Source organism: Nycticebus coucang, chromosome 10 (assembly GCF_027406575.1).
Source record: "Nycticebus coucang isolate mNycCou1 chromosome 10, mNycCou1.pri, whole genome shotgun sequence".
Lineage (NCBI taxonomy): Eukaryota > Metazoa > Chordata > Mammalia > Primates > Lorisidae > Nycticebus > Nycticebus coucang.
Genome location: NC_069789.1, coordinates 7541291 through 7564050, shown reverse-complemented (window position 1 = coordinate 7564050; position 22760 = coordinate 7541291). Strand labels below are relative to the sequence as shown.

At 43.0% G+C, this 22760-nt stretch overlaps 1 protein-coding gene across 3 annotated transcripts in view; it reads left to right on the top strand.

Moving 5' to 3' along the window:
- The first annotated feature begins 14627 nt into the window (after positions 1-14627).
- The window catches only part of CEP135 (centrosomal protein 135), an 82799-nt gene continuing 74666 nt past the window's right edge, over positions 14628-22760 (top strand). Inside the window, exons 1-3 of one of the 3 annotated variants that reach the window (XM_053607155.1) lie at positions 14628-14744; positions 18371-18528; positions 21495-21685. In XM_053607155.1, coding sequence (XP_053463130.1) covers positions 18416-18528; positions 21495-21685 — 304 coding nt within the window. In that variant the 5' untranslated portion in view covers positions 14628-14744; positions 18371-18415. Of the gene's footprint in view, positions 14745-14908; positions 14976-15075; positions 15107-18370; positions 18529-21494; positions 21686-22760 lie in introns of those variants that run through there. The other 2 variants (XM_053607156.1, XM_053607154.1) reach the window with 2 other exon arrangements.

Genomic DNA, 22760 nt, shown 5'->3' with positions numbered 1-22760 from the left:
ACCTCCAGCTCTGGCCCTTTTGGAGGTTCGAGCATGGGAAGGGGTGTGTATGTGAGCTGAAGAGCCAGGCACGTACCCTGAGTAACAGACTGGGACCAGGACTTGTGGACCCTCCCCGCCAGACACTGGAACTGAAATCTGACCTGGGCTAAGACCCACTGCCACTAACTGAGGACTGGTGGGGCCAGCGCCCACCTCATGCCACCACTGCCCCGGCCCATGACATATGCAAATAGCCTCCCATGTCCCGGCCACCTCCCCTGCACCTGCAACTCTCCATCACCCCAGTTGGCCACCCCGAGGTGGAGCACCTCAAGTCTGGCCATCCTCACCCTGAGACTGCAAAATGCCCCACATAGCCTGGTCATGTTGCCCGAGGCAACTGTAGGACACTGAGTGGCAGAGGCAAGGCCAGGCAGAGCCAGCAGACAGGTCCCTTGTGGGCAACAGTCCCCACACCCCAGAACTCAAGGCCTGTCTTACATTCCAGATCTCAACCTGCAACCCCTTTGCCCAATTCTTTCTTCGGAACCTCTGCCCTGCCCTCCCTTCCATTGGGACTTCAGACCTTCCTGCCACATTGTCCAGGGGCCCTAAAATTTTATACCACTCCACCTGGGAGACCCACACCTTCCCTCTCCCCACATATACTTCCCAGGCCATGGGGAAGCCTGTCTCATGCCCTGCATTCCCAACCCTTTACCTGCAGCCTGTGTTGGAGCCAGTGCAAAGTGTCTTGCTGGAGTCAAGGGAACTGAGAAAGCCAGGTCTCTGTGACCCATGGTGCTGACCCATAGCATTTAGCTTGGGACAGGAATGTGACAATAGCCACAGCAAACCCTGTTCTTTTGAGCTTTTGAGCATTTGAGGATGCTCTGGCCACATCTCCTACTGCAGACGAGAATTGGAACCTGGATTTGGGCTCAGCCTGAGGGCCATGCGCTGCAACCTGTGGGGTCCAGCACTCCTTGAGCACTGCTGCCCTTGCCCCATCACCTGACACACTGGAAATAATTGTGGCACCCCCAGGTGCCTCATGCATACCTGCAAATTTCCAGGCCCAAAGCCAGCTGCTGTGTTGGGAGACTCAGTGAGCTGAGCAGGGGGACATGTTGCCCAGGGCAACAGGAGGACACTAAGCAGCAGGGGTCTGGGGCCTGGGTGCACCAGAAGTCAGGTGCCGGCAAGCACCATACCCGGGCCTGGGAAGCCAAGGTCTGTCCTCCCCCAGAGAAGATCACAGACAGCATCTCCCTCCCCCTACTCAGACCTGGGAACCCCTGACCATCCTTGCTCCCAGTGGAACTCCAGACCTCCTCACCCCACAGATCACAGCTCCTAAAATTCTACACTGCTCCTCCTGGGAACCCCACACCTGCCCTTCAAACCCTACACTTATTGCCCCACCCCTACACTTGTCCTTCAACCCAGACCTCTCTTCCCCTAACCCATATGTCTCCCAACCCAAACCTGCCCTCTCTGACCACAGCCCTGTCTCTAATATCACACTTGCCCTCCCCAACCCCAGCCCTGTCCCCAGCCTCAGATCTGCCCAGCAATTTCAGGCCCTTAGTCTTGTGTCTCTGACAGAGGCATCTTAGGCACTGTGGCTGCAGGAAGGAGGACTGGGGCAGGGGGACCCTGCTCTCTTCATGTGGAGGCCTCCATTGGGAGGGAGGACCCTGTCCTCTGACTCCCTGGAGTCCTTCTTCACCACAGGCCCCACCTTCTTCAGCCTCTGATGTCTCATCTTGGTTTTGGGGGGATTCCTCTCCAGAATGGCTGATTTGGAGGGCCCCACCTACTAGGATTAGGGACAAGGTCAGAAAGACTATCCTTCCCTTCCCCGTTACACCTCAGCACCTCTGGCCTTGAACCCTAGATACCTGGACTGAGTCAGCTGGTATCATGCTATGAGCAGCGACCTCTGAGTCTAGATCCACTCCCAACTGCAACATTCACCCACCGTGTCACCGGAGGCATGAAGTCCTCTCTCCCTGAGACTGTGCCTTGTCTGGAAAATGCCATGGGAATCATCCCATTTTACAGGGGCTCCTGAGGACTGAGGACTCGGGGTCACACAGGTGCCATCATTGTTCTCCCCATCACTCCTTTGAGGAAGGAAGGGCCAGGCACAGACAGCCCAGGGTCCTCTTCTCCCTTGAACCTCATCAGGGCCCTGTAAGACCCACACAGCTCACTCATCTCCCTACATTCTCCAGCAACTGCACACCGCAACTCATTCTGAAAATATTATTTTACAGTTATTCACGAAAGTTCTTGGGATGCTGTGAGCATAATTTAATCATCATAGAACAATGACTTAGAGCAGATCTGCCAGCCCACCAGTCTTCTCTCTTCGGGTGGTGAGAACAGGCATGGAACATGTCATGTACATAACAAGAAAATAACTGGTAAGGGGCGGCGCCTGTGGCTCAGTCGGTAAGGCGCTGGCCCCATATCTCGAGGGTGGCGGGTTCAAACCCGGCCCCGGCCAAACTGCAACCAAAAAAAAAAAAATAGCCGGGCGTTGTGGCGGGCGCCTGTAGTCCCAGCTACTCGGGAGGCTGAGGCAAGAGAATCGCTTAAGCCCAGGAGTTGGAGGTTGCTGTGAGCTGTGTGAGGCCACAGTACTCTACCGAGGGCCATAAAGTGAGACTCTGTCTCTACAAAAAAAAAAAAAAAAAAAAGAAAATAACTGGTAAGGGTGGGGGAGAGAAGAGGAGGCAGGGACGAGGCACACCTAAAATTCAATCCTAGAAGCCCTGTTCAGGTCCAGATATAAATAATCTGTCTTCTCTGTATTCTCCTGTTACCACAGACGGTAGAGAATGCAGAGCTAAGAATGGGAAATGATTGTCACCAACAGCAAAGTTAACCTCTTAAAGTACTAAGTTAGAGTACCAGCATGGTGCTTGTTTCCTGATTGGGGTTAATGCCTCACCTAGAACTGGCTCCTGCTGGCCCCAGGCATTGTCTCAGGGCCCAGCTTTCAGGCATATCCAGGTAACAGAAGTGTCACAAATTTGAACACTACTGTCTGTAGCCAGCTCTTCCTGCCTTTCAGTGACAGACAAGGGCCACCTTATACTTCAGTATACATGTCATCAAGGAAAAAGGCAATAGGATCCCATCCTTACAGCCCAGGACAACAAATCCTCACTCCAATTGTGTACGAACAGTCAGGGAAGCAGATGGTATTCTCGCCTGTGAACAAGAGCTAAGAGTTCCTCAGGTCCCACCCTATTCTGCAAGAGACTGAACCAAGCGTCCTATGGGGAGATCTGTTCGTTCCCCTAAACGTTGTTTATGACAGTGACCTTCCCCCAGAAGCAAGGAAAATACAGGCAAACAAAGGAAATGGAGTTATCAACCAAAAACACCAGACCCAGACTTCAACTAAACAGGTTTATTAACAGTTACGTGGCTACTTACAGACATTTTTCATTGTTCTGTATTTTTAGGGGAAGGATAAGTGGGAATGGACAGTTTTGAGGTTACAGGGAAGGGAATTCCAGGTTCCGAGGGGAGTGTCTAAGAGCTACAACGAAAACTATAAATATCTACTGACGTACAGGAAGAGTGGGATGTGGACCACGAGAACATAGGTGGCTATCAGCAGTGGCTCTTGGGTTCAGAAACGATGACGAGAACACAGGGTTCACTCCCATTCAGCCCCACAGCGGATCTGAAAGAAAAATCCAAAGTCAGAGAGTTTTCACCTGGGAGGGATATAGCCCTTTCTCTACCCATTAATCTTGCGTTGAAGGGAAGCTGAGCCAAGCCCTGCAAAAAAGGGGTAAGACACAAAAAAGAGGAAAGTCTTCAGGATAAGGACCTGGGAAATTGCAGCACGTTCCTCATCTTCCACACTCTTGTGATCTCACACCCCAGTGCTCAGTGGCTGGGTTTCCCCTTTCCATCTCCTTTACTCCCTGGCCCTGACACAGCCAGGCCCGTCCATCACGAGAGTGCCCTCTCTCTGTCCTTCCTCCCTTCTTCCTTACCCTTGCACAACTGCTACTAGAAATAGGTATTATCACCGACTGCTCCCGAGTGCTGCGGGAACCAAGTGGAGGAGTCTGGGCAGAGTCCAGTTTGCTGTGCTCCAGCCTGTGTTGAGAAAATACAGAGGCATGGCATTGTCTCAGGTCATGGGAGGTAACATCTTCCCAGTCACCTGCCATGGAAGGCAGCACCGGGAACTTGTAGCAAAGGCTCTTCCTGCAGTCCCTGTCCCCATCCAAGGAGTGCACGGCCAGACAGGTTTCTTCCAGAAGCAGTGAAAGGTGATAGTAACTGCTGGGAATGGACTGCCTACTATGTACCAGGTGCTGGGTTGGGTGTTATACATACATTTCATCCTGAGGTTTTGAGGTTGGTATTATTACCTACAAAATGGGAAGGCTTACAGAGGATGAAGGACTTGCCCATGGCAGCACAGCCGGTAAGTGGCAGAGCCGGAATTGAATACCCAGGTTTGTCTTTAAGCCTCATCCTCTTCCTTTTCAGTACACTACACCTGACTTGGAGAAACTCATTATTTTTTTTTCCCATTTACTAAAGGTTATCAGGCAAATGTAACTAAGAAAGATTTTTGTGGGGTTCTTAGATAAAACAAAACTGGCGGCCTCTATTGTTTTCTGACTCATTTTTTTTGCTGAGTTACTTATTTGTTTAGTACTGGAGCTTCCACGTTTAATGGAGAAGCTGCCCTTCTTCACTCAATGGTTTCTAACAAACTGAAAGTTGCTGCAGGTGACATAGCACGTGTGCTGAAGCGTTTGCCTATGGGGATGTGCTGCCTTCTAATCGAGTTAGGGAGGATGGAACTCCTTCCTCTCCTCCTCATCTAGGGATATCCATTAGCCTAATATTTCTGGCCTTTCTCTGCAGGTCACACTCTTTTCTCCAGCACAGAAGAAACACCTCAATCTGATTTATGAGTCTAGGAAAAGAAACAGAGTGTGCGTGGCCTAGCTCCTGCCTGCTTCCTCTTAAGAGCCGGGCCGACCGTACAGCACAGCTTGCGTGTCTTTCTGACTCATTTTTATGAGCTTATCCTCCACGTGATAAGCTTTTCAGAGGTAGCTTTAATCTGGAACAGTTAGGTCTGTTACCCAGGAGGTCAGGCTGCTGAAGGCTGAGACGGCTGTGGGTACTGGTGAGGTCAACTGGATTAAACTGGATTTGAACCTGCTTGCTCCGGTGTATGTGGCTGGCGCTCCCTAGCTGCTGAGCTACAGGCTCTGAGCCTGTTTTTAATTTTTAAACGAAGGCATACTATTGATATCTAGTTCACTCTTTTTTATTTCTCTGTAGTATTCTATTGTTTAAACATTCCTCTGTTGATAGCCATAAGAAATGTATTTTGTCTTTGCTTATTGTAAGTAATTGTACAGTGCTGGTAGAGTCCAAAGTGAAGGGCAAGGGAAGTCAGAGAATCCCAGCTCCCATGTATTAAAAAACAACATAAAAACACAACAATAGAAGAAGGAATTCTGATAAGAAAAGATTTCTTTTCTGTTTCTCAATAAACCATCTTAAACAAGAAAGAAGAAAAAAACTTTCCTGAGTCAACTTTGCTTCTACAAGTTGAGGAAAAGAAATTTCCTACCAAGGGCGGCGCCTGTGGCTCAGTGAGTAGGGCGCCGGCCCCATATGCCGAGGGTGGCGGGTTCAGACCTGGCCCCGGCCAAACTGCAACAAAAAAATAGCCAGGCGCTGTGGCGGGCGCCTGTAGTCCCAGCTACTCGGGAGGCTGAGGCAAGAGAATCGCTTAAGCCCAAGAGTTAGAGGTTGCTGTGAGCCGTGTGACGCCACGGCACTCTACCCGAGGGCAGTACAGTGAGACTCTGTCTCTACAAAAAAAAAAAAAAAAGAAATTTCCTACCAAAGGAAAGAAGAGAAATGGATCTAGGTAGAATGTCATACAAAGTTATTATGAAAACCCCAAGCAGCACATTCGTGCCCTCAGCCCTGTCGCCCTGTGATGCCCTGCACCTTCCAGGACACTGCAGACCCCAACCAGCTTGATGAACCTCACCAGATTTGGCCCCTTGACCTTGGTCTTAGCATCCATAACTGTAAAATAAAAATTTCTTTTCTTTATACACTACCCAGTTTCAGGTATTCTGTTACAAGCAATAGAAAACACACTGATACAGAAAATTGGCACTGAGAAGTGGATTGTTGCTGGTAATACCTAAAAATGTGGAAATGGCTTTGGTATTAGTTAATAGATGAGCTCTAACATGAGTAATATATATGAGGTAAGTTCTATTCCTAATCAACTGCTGAAGGAAAGAAAACAATAAAGTAGGTTCTTGTGTATTAAATGGCAAAGTAACAGTTTCAATAGTTTGTATAATGCGAATAGAATATTGTCAGACATAATGTTGAGAGCTCAGTCAGGAAAGTCTGTTAAAAGTAATATAATAGCAAATAATTTTCCTTTTTGTAAAGATGAGTAAGGGGATTGTTGTACTTTATGAGTATGAGGACCTAAATACCCAGATATTCCTATTTTATTTCCGTTTCCTATTCCCGTTTTATCCACATAAAATGTTTCTGCATGTGGTGTAGGTTCTAATTTCACTATTTTAGGTAAAATCCAAGAAGTATTTTTAGGAAACTGAATTCTTTTATCTGGAGGAAAATGATTATCTATTACTCCAATATAATCTGATAGTGCAATTTGCCATTCAGTATTTAACATAAGTAAATCAGAATTTTGACTATTAGTTAGAGGAGCAACAATTTTTTCAGGATCTCTCCCTATTAATTGTCTTAAACACTGCCTTCCTTTCAAAATTATAAAGGTCATTTTTTGCATGTATGTTTTCATCCTTTTGGATGCCTTATTGTTCAAGAAGCACCATTCAACAAATGCCTTTTCTTGTACAATCAGTCCTGTTGGAGAGTGCATTAATGGAAAAACATAGATATAAAAATTATTGATTTGAGAAATTAGGTTTAATTGAGCATCTTGAATATGTTCTTCAATCCATTGTAATTCCCTTTTAGCCTCAGGAGTAGCTGTCTAGGGCTATGAAGATTAGAGACCCCTTCCAAAATGGAACAAATCAGTAAGAGAATAAGTGGGGATTCCTAAAGTTGGCCATACCCAATTAATATCACCTAATAATTTTTGAAAATCATTTAAAGTTTGAAGACAGTCTCTTCTAATCTGAACTTTTTGAGGGACAACATTTTGAGCAGTAATGCGATATCCTAGATATTCCCAAGGTTCTTGAGTTTCAACTTTATCTTTTGCTAATTGAAGACCATATTCTTTAAATTTGGAGCATGCTAATTGATATAATTCTTGTAACTTGTTAGGGAATGGATGAGCCAACAATATATCATCCATATAATGTAAACACATGCATTCTGGAAAGGATTTTCTAAGTTCTTCTAAAGGTTGATCTACAAATAATTGACACAAGGTGGGGCTATTGAGCATACCCTGAGGCAACACTTTACAATGGAATCTCCGAGTAGGTCTTTCCTTGTTTAAAGAAGGAACAGTAAAAGCAAAACATTCCGCATCCTTTAGTTGTAAATGAATATTAAAAAAGCAATCTTTTAAATCAATAATAATCATAGGGTAATGTTTTGGTATTCAAGTAGGATTAGGAATTCCAGGTTTTAAAGAACCCATTGGTTGAATGACTGCATTGATTTTTCTTAAATCTGTTAACATTCTCCATTTACCTGATTTCTTTTTAATTACAAAAATTGGAGAATTCCATGGACTGGTAGAAGGGTGAATGTGTCCAGCTTGCAATTGTTCATCAATTAACTGATGTAGCGCTTCTAATTTTACCAAAGGAAGGTGCCACTGTTCCACCCAAACAGGTTTATCCGTTTTCCACTATAAGTAAAGGGTGAAGCGCTGGGCAGAGGCCTCTAAGAAAAATCCTCTGATAATGAAGGAAGCCCCAGGCCTGTTTTATCATGGCCAATTTGAGTTATTTCAGGTTTTCTAGAAGGCCCAGACTGAGTTGGATTGTAGCACATATTAAACATATTCTTAGTAGCCTTTGAAACTGTAGGGATGGTAAGCATAGCTCTTCATTGTTGTAATAAATCTCAACCCCACAAGGTGATGGCTATAGGTGCAATATAAGAGTGGATACGAGCTGCTTGTCCTTCAGGTCCTTGACAATGTAAATCATAAGTACTTTGTTCAATATTAGTCATTGTTCCAAGCCCAACAAAAGTAGCTTTTACTCAAGCTTTTGGCCAACGCTCAGGCCACATGTGAAAAGCAATGATAGAGATATCTACTTCTGTGTCTACTAGCCCCTCAATTTGAATATTATGTTCAAATGTCACTTTACATTGAGGGCGAGCATCATTCAGGAAAGTATGCTAAATGACATGTTTTCTTGTGCTTCTAAAACCACCTTCCTTGGTAACAGGAGCTGTTTTACCTTTATGATATGGTAAAATTAATATTTGAGCCATACAATGTCCTGCAGACCATTGGATATTTTTTGTGGCTGAAGCCATTATCAAAATTTCAACTTATAATCTTCATCAATTATCCCTGGGTGTACACAAAGTCCTTTTATAGTAAAACTGCTTATTCCTAGTATTAATCCTACACTCCCTGAGGGTATGGGACCATAAACTCCAGTGGGTAATTTTTTAGGAGATTCTCCACGGTTAAGTTTAACATCTGTTAATATAGGGAGATCCAATGCTGCACTTCCTTGAATAGCATGAAATAAGTCCTGGACATGAATTTTATTAACAGAACTTAGTTCTGATTCATCTGAGGGTGAACCTGGCTGTCTCTCAGTGGGAACTGTTGAAGAAGTGAGCTCGAATTGTTTGGGTGCCTCGAGCTAGCCCCACATTGGAGTTTCCCTGGTTCTGGGTAGAAGGTAAAACATTGCTGTCTTTATCTTTAATTGAATGGTATTCATTAGTCCAGCGTCTACCTTTGCCACACGGGCAACAAATACCTGGTGGCCTAGTCTCCGTTTTAATTTCAGTTTTTCCTTTCCTATATTCCTTTCTAATGTGGCCAGGTGTTTCCACAATTATAACACTTAGGTCTCATATTACCAGTTTGTAAGGCTAACGCCAGCAAGTTAGCTTGAAAAGTGCCAGATCCAACTTTGTGACAAATGCGAATGTATTGATCAATGGTAACATTATCCTGATTTTTGAGACCTGCCATGGGCTTTTTGCAATGAACATTCGCATTTTCAAAAGCCAATTGCATGAGTAACATTTTTTTGGCATCCTCACCAGGAACAGATCTTTCAATAGCTGATTACAAGTGAGCAATAAATTCAGTGTATGGTTCATTATTGTCCTGAAAGACCTTGGTAAAAAACTGTTTATTTGTCCTTTTTCATTTAAATGCTGCCAAGCAGTATAACAAATCTCGTGGATCTGTGCCAAAAGTTCATTAGGAAAATGGCCTTGGGCTTCCATGCTTTCAAAAGGTCCAGATCCTGTTAGATGTTCATAAATAAAAGTGGGAGGATATAAAAGCCTATTGTGACAGGCTTGTTTTTTCACCTCCTCATTCCACCAGGATTTAAATTAAATATATTGTCCTGGACTTAAAGTTGTCTGATCAAGAGTATCCCAATCTACAGGAATAGGCAAATGATCTCCACAATATGATCTCAACACTCCCATAACATATGGCGAGTTAGGGCCATAAGCATGATCAGCATCTTTTAAAATTTTATTTCAATATGAATATAACCAGTTTGAACTTGTCCATCTTCAAGTGTTTCTCTTACTATTGGAAAAGCCAATGCATTATTCAAAGGAGTATTTGGAGGCTTGTGAAGGCACTGACAAGGACTCGGCATTTTGAACAATAGTAAAAGTTGCCAGATTAACAGGAAAATGGATTTTAGTAACAATACGAGGATCTGGAGGCTTTCGCCATGTTGGATAACACACCGGATAAAGAGAAGGGGCAGTGGGGACTACAGGCTCATCTTTTAGAGCAGGAAAAACTTTTTCAGGAGTTTCTGAATAGCGTTTCTCAAAGGCCTGAAAACATTGAGTTAGCATCTTTTTGATGTCTGTAATTTCTTCACTATCAGAAAAATTAGTAATAGTACAATCTGAGTCACTATCAGTCTGCTCTTTCCCTGATTCTTCCTTTATCTCAGGACTTTTCATAGGTTCATCATACAAAGGCTCCTTAACACTAGGTCCCTCTTCAGGAGGTGGAGGAGGGAGACACTCAGCATCAGAACCAGATTGTAAAGGTTCCAAAGCCATGGTTACCAAGTGATAAACAGCCCAAATATCCCTGCTTACGCATTCTCCTCTCCGATGTGCTCCTCTGAATGTTTTACTTACGTTCCTCCATACCTTTAAATTTAACTGATTTTTCTTTTCTGGAGTGAACCAATAACAGTGCTTACCCACAACCTGAAACAACCCCCATAAAGTCTTTGTTTTAAAAATAGTGCCAGTAGATTTTTAAAAAGTTTTTATTTTTATTTTTTTGTAGAGACAGAGTCTCACTGTACTGCCCTTGGGTAGAGTGCTGTGGCGTCACACGGCTCACAGCAACCTCCAGCTCTTGGGATTACGTGATTCTCTTGCCTCAGCCTCCCGAACAGCTGGGACTACAGGCGCCTGCCACAATGCCCGGCCATTTTTTTGGTTGCAGTTTGGCCGGGGCTGGGTTTGAACCTGCCACCCTCGGCATATGGGGCCAGCACCCTACTCACTGAGCCACAGGCGCCGCCCTTTTAAAAAGTTTTTAATAAAGCTACATATTGTTCTTCTAAAGATTGAGGATTCCCCATTGTTCTCTTATTCTTTTGCCGAAAGTCTCGCATACTTACAGCGTGATGAACTTCCTTTCGGTTTCAATGTACCAGACTTACCTTAAGCTGACACTCGCTCAAACAAGAAGGCAATTCTGAGGAAGCGGGCCTGTGCTGTCCTCGCAAAGAACGTCCTGCCGACTATGCCAAGATGTTGTGTGAAGGGTGCGTGAGGTGATGCCACAGAAGTTAAGTCTGCATCTGAATGTCAGAGAAATAAGGCAGGCTACCACTCTTTTTGCATGTAGCAAAAATTCTTTATTTTACCACAGCTTGTATAGGCAATATTGCATGTACACATTATTAATCAATAATCTTGTGTCTCAAACCTGTTAAAAAACAGCTGAGGGCACTGAGCCTGGTTGATTGTATTCTTTATCTTCATTTCTAGTTTCTTCAATAGCAAGGGGTCTTCAATTTTTGTTAAGGTATTTCAGCCCCTTTCATTCTCTCTTTCTTTTTTATTTCTCTCCTTTTTTCTCATTTTTGGGAGAGACTTATCTACTTTTCTCATGTCCCCCACATAAATTTCTCATATAACTGCTAAGATTATTCTAAAAATTAATGAAACAAAGCTGTTTTTTAAAAAATAAATAAATAAAATCAATAAACCATTGGCCAGATTAACTAAAAACAGAAAAGTAAAATCTCTAATAACCTCAATCAGAAATGAAAAAGGGGAAGTAAGAACAGATTTCACAGAAATTTAAGAGATTATCTCTTAATACTACAAGAAACTCTATGCCCAGAAATTTGACAATGTGAAGGAAATGGACCAACACTTGGAATTACCCACTCTCCCTAGACTTAACCAAGAAGAAATAGATCTGTTGAACAGACTAATGTCAAGCACTGAGATTGAAGAAACAAACAAACAAAAAAGCTTCCAACAACAACCAAAAACAAACAAACAACAACAACAACAAAACAAGAAACACAAACCCTGATGGCTTCACACAAGAATTCTATCAAACCTTCAAGGAGGAGCTTATACCCATACTGCAGCACCTATTCTAAAACAAAGAGAATAAATGTAATTCACCATATCAATAGAACCAAAAACAAAGACCTTATGATCCCCTAAATAGATGCATAAAAAGCATTTGATAAAATTCAGCATCCTTTTCTAACAAGAACACTTAAGACTATAGGCATAGGTGGCATACTTCTTTAACTGATTGAAGCCATCTATGACAGACCCAAAGCTAACATCATACTGAATAGAGTAAAACTAAAAGCTTTTCCACTTATAACTGGAACTGGACAAAGATGTCCTCTATCACCACTATTATTCAACATAGTACTGGAAGTTCTAGCCGATGCAATCAGGCAGGAGAAGGAAATAAAGGGCATCCAAAAGTGGGCAGAGGAGGTCAAACTCTCGCTCTTTGCCAATGATATGATCCTATACTTAGAGAACCTCAGAGACTCAACCACAAGACTCCTGGAAGTGATCAAGAAGTACAGTAACATCTCAGGGTATAAAATTAATGTCCACAAATCAGTAGCCTTTGTATATGCCAATAAAAGCCACAGTGAGAAACTAATCAAAGACACAGTTCCCTTCACAGTAGATTCAAAGAAAATGAAATACCTCAGAATATACCTAAGAAAAGAACTGAAAGAACTCTACAAAGAGAGGTATGAAACCCTAAGAAAAGAAATAGCAAATAGCTGGGCGTTGTGGCAGGCGCCTGTAGTCCCAGCTACTTGGGAGGCAGAGGCAGGACAATCGCTTAAGCCCAGGAGTTGGAGGTTGCTGTGAGCTGTGATGCCACGGCACTCTACCCAGGGCGACAGCTTGAGCCTCTGTCTCAAAAAAAAAAAAAAAATAGCAGAAGACATGAAAAAATAGAAGAGCATACCATGCTTCTGGCTGGGAAGACATAACATCATTAAAATGTCTATACTTCCCAAAGCAATCTACAGATTCAATGCTATCCCATTAAAATACCAACATCATACTTTAAAGGTTTGGACTTTTAAGTAAAAGAAAAAGCAAAAAATGGAGGGAGGGAAGAAGAAAGAAAAATAAGGATGACAGGAAAGGTAGGAAGTATGGGAAGTACTTAGATTGAGATAATTTCTTTTTCTTTTTTTCTCCTCTTTCTTTTTTTTATTGTTGGGGATTCATTGAGGGTACAATAAGCCAGGTTACACTGATTGCAATTGTTAGGTAAAGTCCCTTGCAATCATGTCTTAGATTGAGATAATTTCAAAAATACTCGTTTTAAAGTTTTCATCAGATTTGTTTCATCTGGAAAGAATTCGTGCGTGACTCTTCTGTTGTTTATCTTTGTTAGCATAAGACTTCCTCTTTGTTTTGGCATTTTGGTTTACAAGCTCATTTTCAGTGAAAGGTTATTATTATTTTTTCTATACATCTGTCTCTTTTCATTCCCTGTATCATAACTTTCACAGCTAAGAACTAAGTGTCAGCAAGGCATTTTGAGGCTCCTGTCTCGTAGTGGTATTAGAATCCTATAGGCCCAGCCAGCAGGTTCAGTTTCTGTTGTAAGACTATTTCTGTTTCTTCCTGCCTCCCTATCGGAGCAGTGCGCTCAAAGCCCTAGGACCTCAGTGGTAAGTAGCAACAGTTGTGTTTTGGTCTGTTCTACAGTCCCCTACCCCTCTGTATGCCAAGAACATGGACACTGACCTCAGGCTTTGGAGCTCAGCAGTGAGCCTGACCTCACTCTCAGTTCACCCATGGCTTTGTCCCTATTCACCTTTTTGTATTTGTTTGGAGGGGTTATTTTTACTTTTACTAATTGCTGTGCATTTGGGGAAAGGGGAAGCCACAGAGTCATCTTAACTGGAAGACTGTTGCATAGCCATTTTTCAGTGATATTAATCTACTTACTGCTACCTCTTTTCAAACAAGATGTTTGTTGTTCATTTGTAAAAGATGCTGAACGTTATCTCCTGAACTCAACTCATTAAGGCCTGAGAAAGCAGAGGAGGCACACCAAACGGACATGTCCCATCAATATATGAATGGATGCAACTCCACAACCCACAGACCATGTATACGAAGAGTAGGCACGTTTTCCAAGTGGAAGGCCTAGTCAGAAGAGAGGGAAGTAAACAGCAATAGAATGGAGCTCAGCTCCGATCGTCAAAGTCTTCAGGGTTGAAACAGAATTCTAGAATTTGACTATGTGTTTTCCATCTGTGAGCAAAGTCACTATACACAGTTTATTTCAGTTTAACTCTACTGACATGTTTACTGTGGTAGGTGCTAGAGACACAGAGCTGAGCAAAATAATCCCTGACTCAAGGAATTCACAGTAGAGGACTGCAGGGAGAGACATATAAACAACGTAATTATGTTTTGAAGGATGAATTCTGTTCGGGAGGATGAATTCCCTGCAGACCACGCGTCCTTAACGGGGATACGGCAGTGGGACAACAATTAATTGAATTGGGTGGCTGTCAGGGAAAAATACAAAGACAACGTGATACGTGCGCTGGGAGTGACGCGGTAAGCAGAGGCACAGCTCGCAGGACAAGGCTAGTCATCCACCGGCGGGGTCCGGCTGGGGCCGCGCACAAGCGACCCACGCCCTCTGCTGATTGGAAGATGCCGGCTCAGCACCCGCTGAGGGTGCAGATTTGCGGTCCGCCGCCGCCAGGGGGCACTGTAGCTTCGCGCCGTAGGGGCCGTTGCATTTCCGGGCCCGGGCCCCGCGCAGCGCTAGCGGGCCGGCTCGCCTACCCCGCGCGCAGCGCCGCGCCTCTTCCGCCGCTCCCGTTACCACGGAAACCGCGGCGCCTCCTCGGTGCCGGCCCGGATCCTCTGTCGGCGCCATTTTCAAACCTCTCACCTCCGGAGCCGGTGGCCGGGGAGAAAGAACCCGCGAGGAAGGCGCGTCCCGCGGGCCATGCGGCTGCGGAAGGAGGGAGTTGCGGCCGGAGCTGCCGGTGAGTCCCGACGCTGGGGCGGAGGGACGGAGGGGCCGGGAGGGGCCGGGAGGGGCCGGGAGGGCCGGGCCGCGGCGGCGCCTTCGCCCTCCTCTTCCGGGAGGTCCCCGCGGGCTGGGCCCGAGCGCTGCGGGAGGCCGCGAGGCCGCGGGAGGACGTGGAGCCGACCCGGGCGGGCGCGGGGACTCGCCACCAGCCCGGCCTCCCACACCGCCTCCCGCCACTCTGATGGTAAAGTTGCAAACCCCAAATTAGCCGGGGACAGCTTGAGCCTGGCTGGTAACGGGAAGTCTGCGTGAGCCCTGCAGACCAGCCTGCTGGAGACGGATGGATTCGTTAAGAAATTAAAATGCCCTCTCAGTGTAAGAATGGTAGTTCTCCTTGAGACAAAAATCCCCCCAAGAGTAGAAAGACAGTCTTTGCCCTGCAATTTTGCAAACATCCCCTCTGCCTTCCAGGCTCCGCTATTCTACGTTAAATGAGGAAAGGTTCAGAGATACCCCCCTGTGAACGGGTTTCTGTGTTGTTCGGGGGATTTGTTCGCTTTTTTAAAGCCCTTGTGATTGGAAACATACAGACTTACAGGGTGTCTTTGTAAAAATAAGATGTACTGGTTTTTAGACGTCAATTCTCCAGAGTTGTGTAGACGATGGGTAATTCCTAACGTGTATGGCATGCGGTGGGATCCCCAAACCTAACCTTTTATGTTGTTTTGCTAGCAATTTAGAGTATAGCCACAATGTTTTCAAGGAGGGTATGGGGGAGGCAAGGGTCCCTGGGTGGGGAAAGGTGAATCCATGTTTTTGTCCATCCTTAGGAGGATTGAAATCTATCTGGACTATTGTGGCCCTCGCCATGATTTATTGATTTATATTTATTTTCAGCTCCCTCCCCAAAACAGGATGTAAGAAGGTATTTTTTTCTAGGTAACCAGAATTGGTAGCAGGTAAAGAATTGGTTGCAGGCTCTGCTAGTAATACACCTGGATTTGTCAGAGGTTTTTTTTTTTTTTTTTTTTTGTAGAGACAGAGTCTCACCTTATCGCCCTCGGTAGAGTGCCGTGGCGTCACACAGCTCACAGCAACCTCCAAATCCTTGGGCCTACGCGATTCTCTTGACTCAGCCTCCCAAGTAGCTGGGACTACAGGCACCCACCACAACGCCCGGCTATTTTTTTTTTTTTTGTTGCAGTTTGGCGGGGGCTGAGTTTGAACCCGCCACCCTCGGCATATAGGGCCGGCTCCCTACTCGCTGAGCCACAGGCGCTGCCCTTGTCAGAGGTATTTCTGATGTCTGCAGGAGTGTCCCTAAAACTCCCTGTGTCAATTAAGCTCCCTTTTGTGGAAGGAACCTAGAACTTTGTGGGGAAACTACTCAGAGAAAAGGTTACCAAGAGCAGAGAGTAAGATTTGTAGCAAGGAGTAACCAAGAAGACGTATTAATTTAGACAAGATTTGGTAATTTCAGGCCACCTGGTACAGAAACCAGAGTGCTGACCTCCAATGGCTGCACACTTTCTTTGTGTTCATGTAGTTTGGAAACAGTTACTTTCTTGAGGGACCCTTTCCTCTTCTTTCAGTAGGGGTATCATCGACCTTTTCTTCCTCATAGGGGAGTTGTGAAGATCAAATTCTTACGTGTATTGACATGCATGCATTGTATGTTTTATAAATTTTAAAGAACAACGGAGATGTAAAACAAAGTTTTTATTTGGTTAAGAAATATGACTACATATAGTTGGCAAAGGTCAGAAAAGAGCAAAGTTTCTAAACAAATGGTCTTTGGATGATTCCATTTTAGGGCAGACACTTACATGGTAAAAATGCATAGATCTTAAGCATACTATTTGAAAAGCTTTCTTAAACGTACACATATATACCTGTGTAACCAGTATTACCAATCAGCATAATATTTTCATCACTCTAGGAAGTTATCTCTTTACCATTCCAGCCAATCACCACACCCAGGGCTATTGCTGTTCTAATTTCTGTCTCCATGGTTTAATTTTACCTGGTCTTGAACTCTCTATAAATGGAATCATATATGTCTGGCTTTTTTTTGCTCACATGATGTTTTTAAGATTCATCCATGTTATTGGTATTTATCAGTTTCTTCCCTTTAATCCTTCCTTATTATGTGGTGTGAGATGTTACAGTTTATCACTTTTGTTACGATGGGTTGTTTGCACTTTCAGGCTGTCAGGCATAAAACTACTGTGAGCATTCTTGCAGAGTCTTTTTGTAGATGTTTATTTTCATTTCCTTGCAAAAATGACTAGGAATAGAATTACTCAGATATAGAGGAGAAGTATTTATAAGAAACTGCCTGACTTCTTCCAAGGAGATTTTTACACTCCTGTCAGCAGTATGTGAAGATTGCTGTTGCTCCACATCTTTGCAGACATCTGGTATTGATCCTTTTAATTTTAGCTATTTCAATGTGGGCAAAGATGCACCTCATTATGGTTTTAATTTGTATTTCCCTGATAACTAATGTTAAGCATATTTTCATATGATTATTCCCATTCAGATGTCTTGTAAAGTGCCTCACGTCTTTTGCATAATTGCATTTTAGTTTTAAGAGTAATAAGAGTTCCTTTTATAGGCTTGGCGCCTGAAGCTCAAGCAGCTAAGGCGCCAGCCATATGCACCAGAGTTGGCAGGTTCAAATCCAACCCGGGCCTGCCAAACAACAATGACAACCGGAACCAAAAAATAGCTGGGCGTTGTGGTGGGGCACCTATAGTCCTGGCTACTTGGGGCAAGAGAATCGCTTGAGCCCAGGAGTGGAAGGTTGCTGTGAGCTGCGATGCCATGGCACTCTATCCACAGCGACAGCTTGAGGCTCTTTCTCAAAAAAAAAAAAAAGTTCCTTTTATAGTCCATATAAAAATCCTTTGTCAAATATCATAAGTATTTTGTCACACTCTCTGGTTTGCCTTTTGTCTTTTTTGTTGTTCATTTTAGAGAAGGTCTCCCTCTGTTCCCCATGCTAGAGTGTGATGGCATCATCATGGCTCACTGCAACCTCAACTTCTGGGCTCAGGTGATCCTTCTGCCTCCACCTCCTGTGTAGCTGGGACTACAGGCATGTGCTACATGCCTGGCTGATGTTTACATTTTTTGTAGAGAAGAGATGCACTAGCCTCAAGTGATCCTTTTTCCTTGGCCTCTCAAATTGCTAGGATTATAGGCAGGACCCTATAGGCTGCCTATAATGTCCCATGTCCAGCCTCTTTTCATATTCTTAATGGAATATGTATTTTGATGAGTAGACATTTTACATTTTGATGAAGTCCAATTTATCAAATATTTCTTTTATGATTCGTGCTTTTAAGAGAGGGCTCTCTAAGAATTCTCTGCCTTCCTCAGGCTTGAGAAAATCTTCTGCTTTCTTCTAGAAGCTTTATTTTTTTAACTTTTACATTTAGTTTTATGAAGGGATACTTATTTTAATGTAGCAGCGGGAATATTATAAGGATTGGATTTAAATCTAAATCTTCCAGAAGACTGCTCACCTAGAGAAACAAAAACTAGTTTTTTCATGTTAAAAAAATCTGCTTTTCTTACTGTGAAACAACAATAACAGCTACAATAATGTCATTATATTTCATTCTTTTCTTTTAGGACTTTAATTTGTAGAAGGGAATAAAACTGATTTTGGAAGATAGGATGACTACAGCTGTGGAAAGAAAGTATGCTCATGTTAGAAAAAGATTGGATCAGCTGGGATACCGCCACACTCTGACAGTGGAGAGTTTACCATTAGTAGAAAAACTTTTCAGGTAAAGACAAAAATACAGTTCTCAACCTATATAATCCTTAATCTGCCTACACAGTTTCTGATTGAACTTCATGCTTCGGTAGAGGAAAGAGTATATTTTTGAAAAGTCCTTAGATCATCTGCAGCTCAGCTATTCTTCCTTGGATCCTACTCCCTTGTCCGTAATCAAGGTTTCCTCATTGTATAACTCCAGCAATCACCGCTCATACCGAACTGTTCATAAACATTTCTGAAGTTTCTCTCTGACTAGGACTACAATTTTTTTGGTTTCTGATAAAGGTGACAGATACTTGTCTTAAGTTCTGTGTCTGCTTCACAGTCATGCATCATTAATGAGGGGGATACATTCTGAGAAACATGTCACTAGATGATTTTGTTAAGCGCACATCATGGAGTGTACTTACATAGAGTAGATGGTGCCCACTACTCATCTAGGTAACGTGGTATAGCCTGTGGCTGCTGGGCTGCAAACCTGTACAGATGTTACTGTACTGATTACTATAGGTAGTATAACACAATAGTAGATATTTGTGTATGTAAATATACAAAAGGTACAGTAAAAATGCAGCATAAAGAAATGAAAAATGGTGTAGCTATATAGAGTACTTAGCAGGAATGGAGCATGTAAGACAGAAAGTTACTGTGGGTGAGGCAGGGAGTGGTGAGTGAATGTGAACATCACTGTTCACTTAGGTTCCACTAAATTTATTTAAAACTTTTTTTTTTCTTGGAAGCCATGCGTGGTGTCTCATACTGTGTAATCCTAGCACTCTGGGAGGCCGAGGTGAGTGGATCTCTTGAGGTCAGGAGTTTGAGACCAGCCTGAGCGAGACCCTATCTCAAAATAGCTGGGCGTTGTGGTGGATGCCTGTAATCCGAGCTCCTTGGCAGGCTGAGGCAAGAAGATCACTTGAGCCCAAGAATTTGAGGTTTCTGTGAGCCATGATGCCACAGCCCTCTATCAAGGGTGACTGATGAGACTGTCTCGAAAAACAAACAAGAAAAGAAAATTTTTTTTTTCTTCAGTAATAAATTAGCTTACTGTAACTTTTTACTTTATAAACTTTAATTTTAACAGTTTGACTCTTGTGTAATAGCATAAACATAGCTGCACATTTTTTCTCTGTATCATTCTATAAGCTATTTTCTATATATCCTTATTCTACAAGCTTCTTTCTATTTTTAAAAATTTTTTACTCTTTACACTTTTTTGTGCAATCTAAGATACAAGCACACACATTAGTCTAGGGTTACACAGGGTCGGGATCATCAAGACATCATTATGCAGTGAGAATTTTTCAGCTCCTTTATACACACAGTCTTACCGAGCCATTGTTGTGTCTGCGGTCCATCATTGACTGAAAACATCATTTTATGTTAGTAATGGTTCGCTAATATGTTGTTGATCACTACTTCAGCTATTATATGTTACCTTGACTGAAAAGTTCTTTTTTCTTTTTCACAAGAGCTATATTGGAGTGGTTTGAGACTGGATCAGGGAGGTTGTTTAGAAAGCACTTGTAGCAGAGATACAAGCGAATGGAAAGAATGGATAAAGATGTTTTGTGGCCTTTCATGTGGCCCCCTGAGCCCTTCGTGATCTAGTTCCTGCTTCTCCTACAGCTTCATGCAGCTTCATCTCCCATGTGTTAAACCACTTGAAGCGTCCTGAATACATATGTGTGTGCCCTCACCTTTGGTCCCTGTGTGCTGCTCCATCTGCCTGTAGGGTTCCTTTCTTTTCTCTCTCTTCCCTTGCCATTGGGCCTGGTTAGTGTCTCGGTTTCTGTGTCTTCCAGGACTCTTTTACATTTGTTACTTGTTACCTTAACTACATGTCATCATTGAAACTTGTTTTTGATTCTTTTGGAATGCAAACTCCGTGAGACCAGAAACTGACTTTGTCACTCTATATGGACAGGTTGAACATACAGTGGGCACTGAAGTATTTGTTGAGTTTGTCATGTTATCGTAATTTTATGACAAACTGTCAAAAAGCTCCCTGATGGTAAGGCTTTTTTGTGTTCCCTGCTCAATAAATATTTACTGAGTAAACAGGTCTGTGGTCTTAGAGGTGAGGCACTATATCTTATTGATTGTGCTTCTAAGGCTTAGCACGTAGGAGACACTCAGATATTTGCTTAATAATCAAATCTCACAGATTCCATAGGATTAGGTGACTAATTGGACATAGGGCGTGAACAAGAGGGGAGATCCAAAGATGATTCTAACATGTATGTATTTAATAATCTTGTTTTGGGAAGTTTTTCAGGACCTCCTGATACCTTGGAAAAATTCTAATTCAAAATTTTGATCTCATTTCACATTAACATAGTCATGTGCCACTTAACAATGAGTATGCATTCTGAAAATGTGTCTTCAGGCAATTTCATCTTTGCGCAAGCATCTAGAGTGTACTTACATAACCTAGATGATATCACCTTCTACACACCTAGACAGCATGGTATAGCTTATTGCTTATAGACTACAAACCTTTACAGCCTGTTACTATATGGAATACCGTAGGCCGTTGTAACACAGTGGTAAGTGTTTTTTTTTTTTTTTTTTAATTTTTTATTATTTATTTATTTATTTTGTGTGTGTGTGTGTGTGTGTGTGGTTTTTGGCCAGGGCTGGGTTTGAACCCGGCACCTCCAGCATATGGGACCCGTGCCCTTCCCCTTTGAGCCACAGGCGCCGCCCTAGTGGTAAGTGTTTTTATACCTAAATATATGTAAACACAGAAAAGGTAACAGTGTCATGCTACAACCTTCTATCAGCTGTGAGTAATGAATAGGAATTTTTAGCTTCATTGTAATCTGATGGGGCCACCATCTTCTGTGATATTTGTTCTTGACTGAAATGTCATTCTGCACCTCGTGTCTGTATTTTAAGAATATGTTTTTAGTTACTAGAAAGTTAATGCGATGTTTCCTTGTATTTACATTTTTTGTCTTTTAATTTTAGTGACCTAGTTCATACAACAGAAAGCCTTCGACAGTCAAAATTATCTACTGTGAAAGCTGAAAAAGACAGTGCCAATTTTGATTTTGTTCTGGAACCTTATAAACTTGAAAATACAAGATTGAGTAGGGAAAATAATGAATTATACCTGGAGTTAATGAAACTGAGAGAACACTCAGAGCAACACATTAAAGGTAAATGAAAATTTGGTAATTTTTAGCATGTAAGATCTTTACCATTTTTGTTTTGTATTTAGGAAAGGCTAAGGTCTAATTTTAAAACTATTGACTAGAAAATACAGTAGCCCTTCTACTAATAGCTCCCGAAATACTGTGAATGTGGAGTGTGTTGAAGAGTTCCTGGAGAGGAAAATAAATATGTGGATGAGATTTTTAGAATTAAAATTGCTACAGAGAATATGAAATGCTGTAACTGAAGAAATGTTCTTAAAATAGCTTTTGTTTTTTTCTCTTACTGAAAATAAAAATATGAAGTAAGGTGAAAGCTTTGTATCACTCTGATTGTTTAATAGTTGGTTTTCGAGCAGAGAGGTACAATGGGATCATTTTTTCTTTTTAGACAGAGTCTCACTATGTTGCCCTTGGTAGAGTGCTGTGGCGTTACAGCTCACAGCAACCTCAAACTCTCGAGCATAAGCAATTCTCTTGCCTTAGCCTCCCAAGTAGCTGGGACTACAGACGCCCGCCACAACGCCTGGTTATTTTTTGTTGTAGTTGTCATTGTTTAGCTGGCCTGGGCCAGGTTCGAACCCGCCTGCCTCTGTGTATGTGACTGGCGCCACAACCACTGTGCTATGGGTGCCAAGCCTAGGTGGACCCTTTCAAATTGATACGACTTTTTATATTTTGTTAACTTTAAAAACATGGATTTCCTGATTTTAAAATAAAAAAGTTAAGAATAGATTTTTTTGCTAAAGAGAGTCTGGCTATGTTGCCCTGCTGGGTCTTGAACTCCCAGCTTTCAGCAATTCCCCTACCTTAGCCTCCTAAAATGCTGAGTTTATAGACATGAACTACTGTGCGTTGCCTCTAAGACTATTTTGAAGATCAATAAATCAACCTGGTACATGGTGAGACTCCATCTCTACAAAAAGTAGAAAAATTAACCAGGCATGGTGGTATGTGTCTGTAGTCCCAGCTACTTGAGAGACTGAGGCAGGATTGTTAAGGCCCAGAAGTTCAAGGTTGCAGTGAGCTATGATCATGCCACTGCATTCTAGCCTGTGTGACAGAGTAAGAGCCTGTCTTT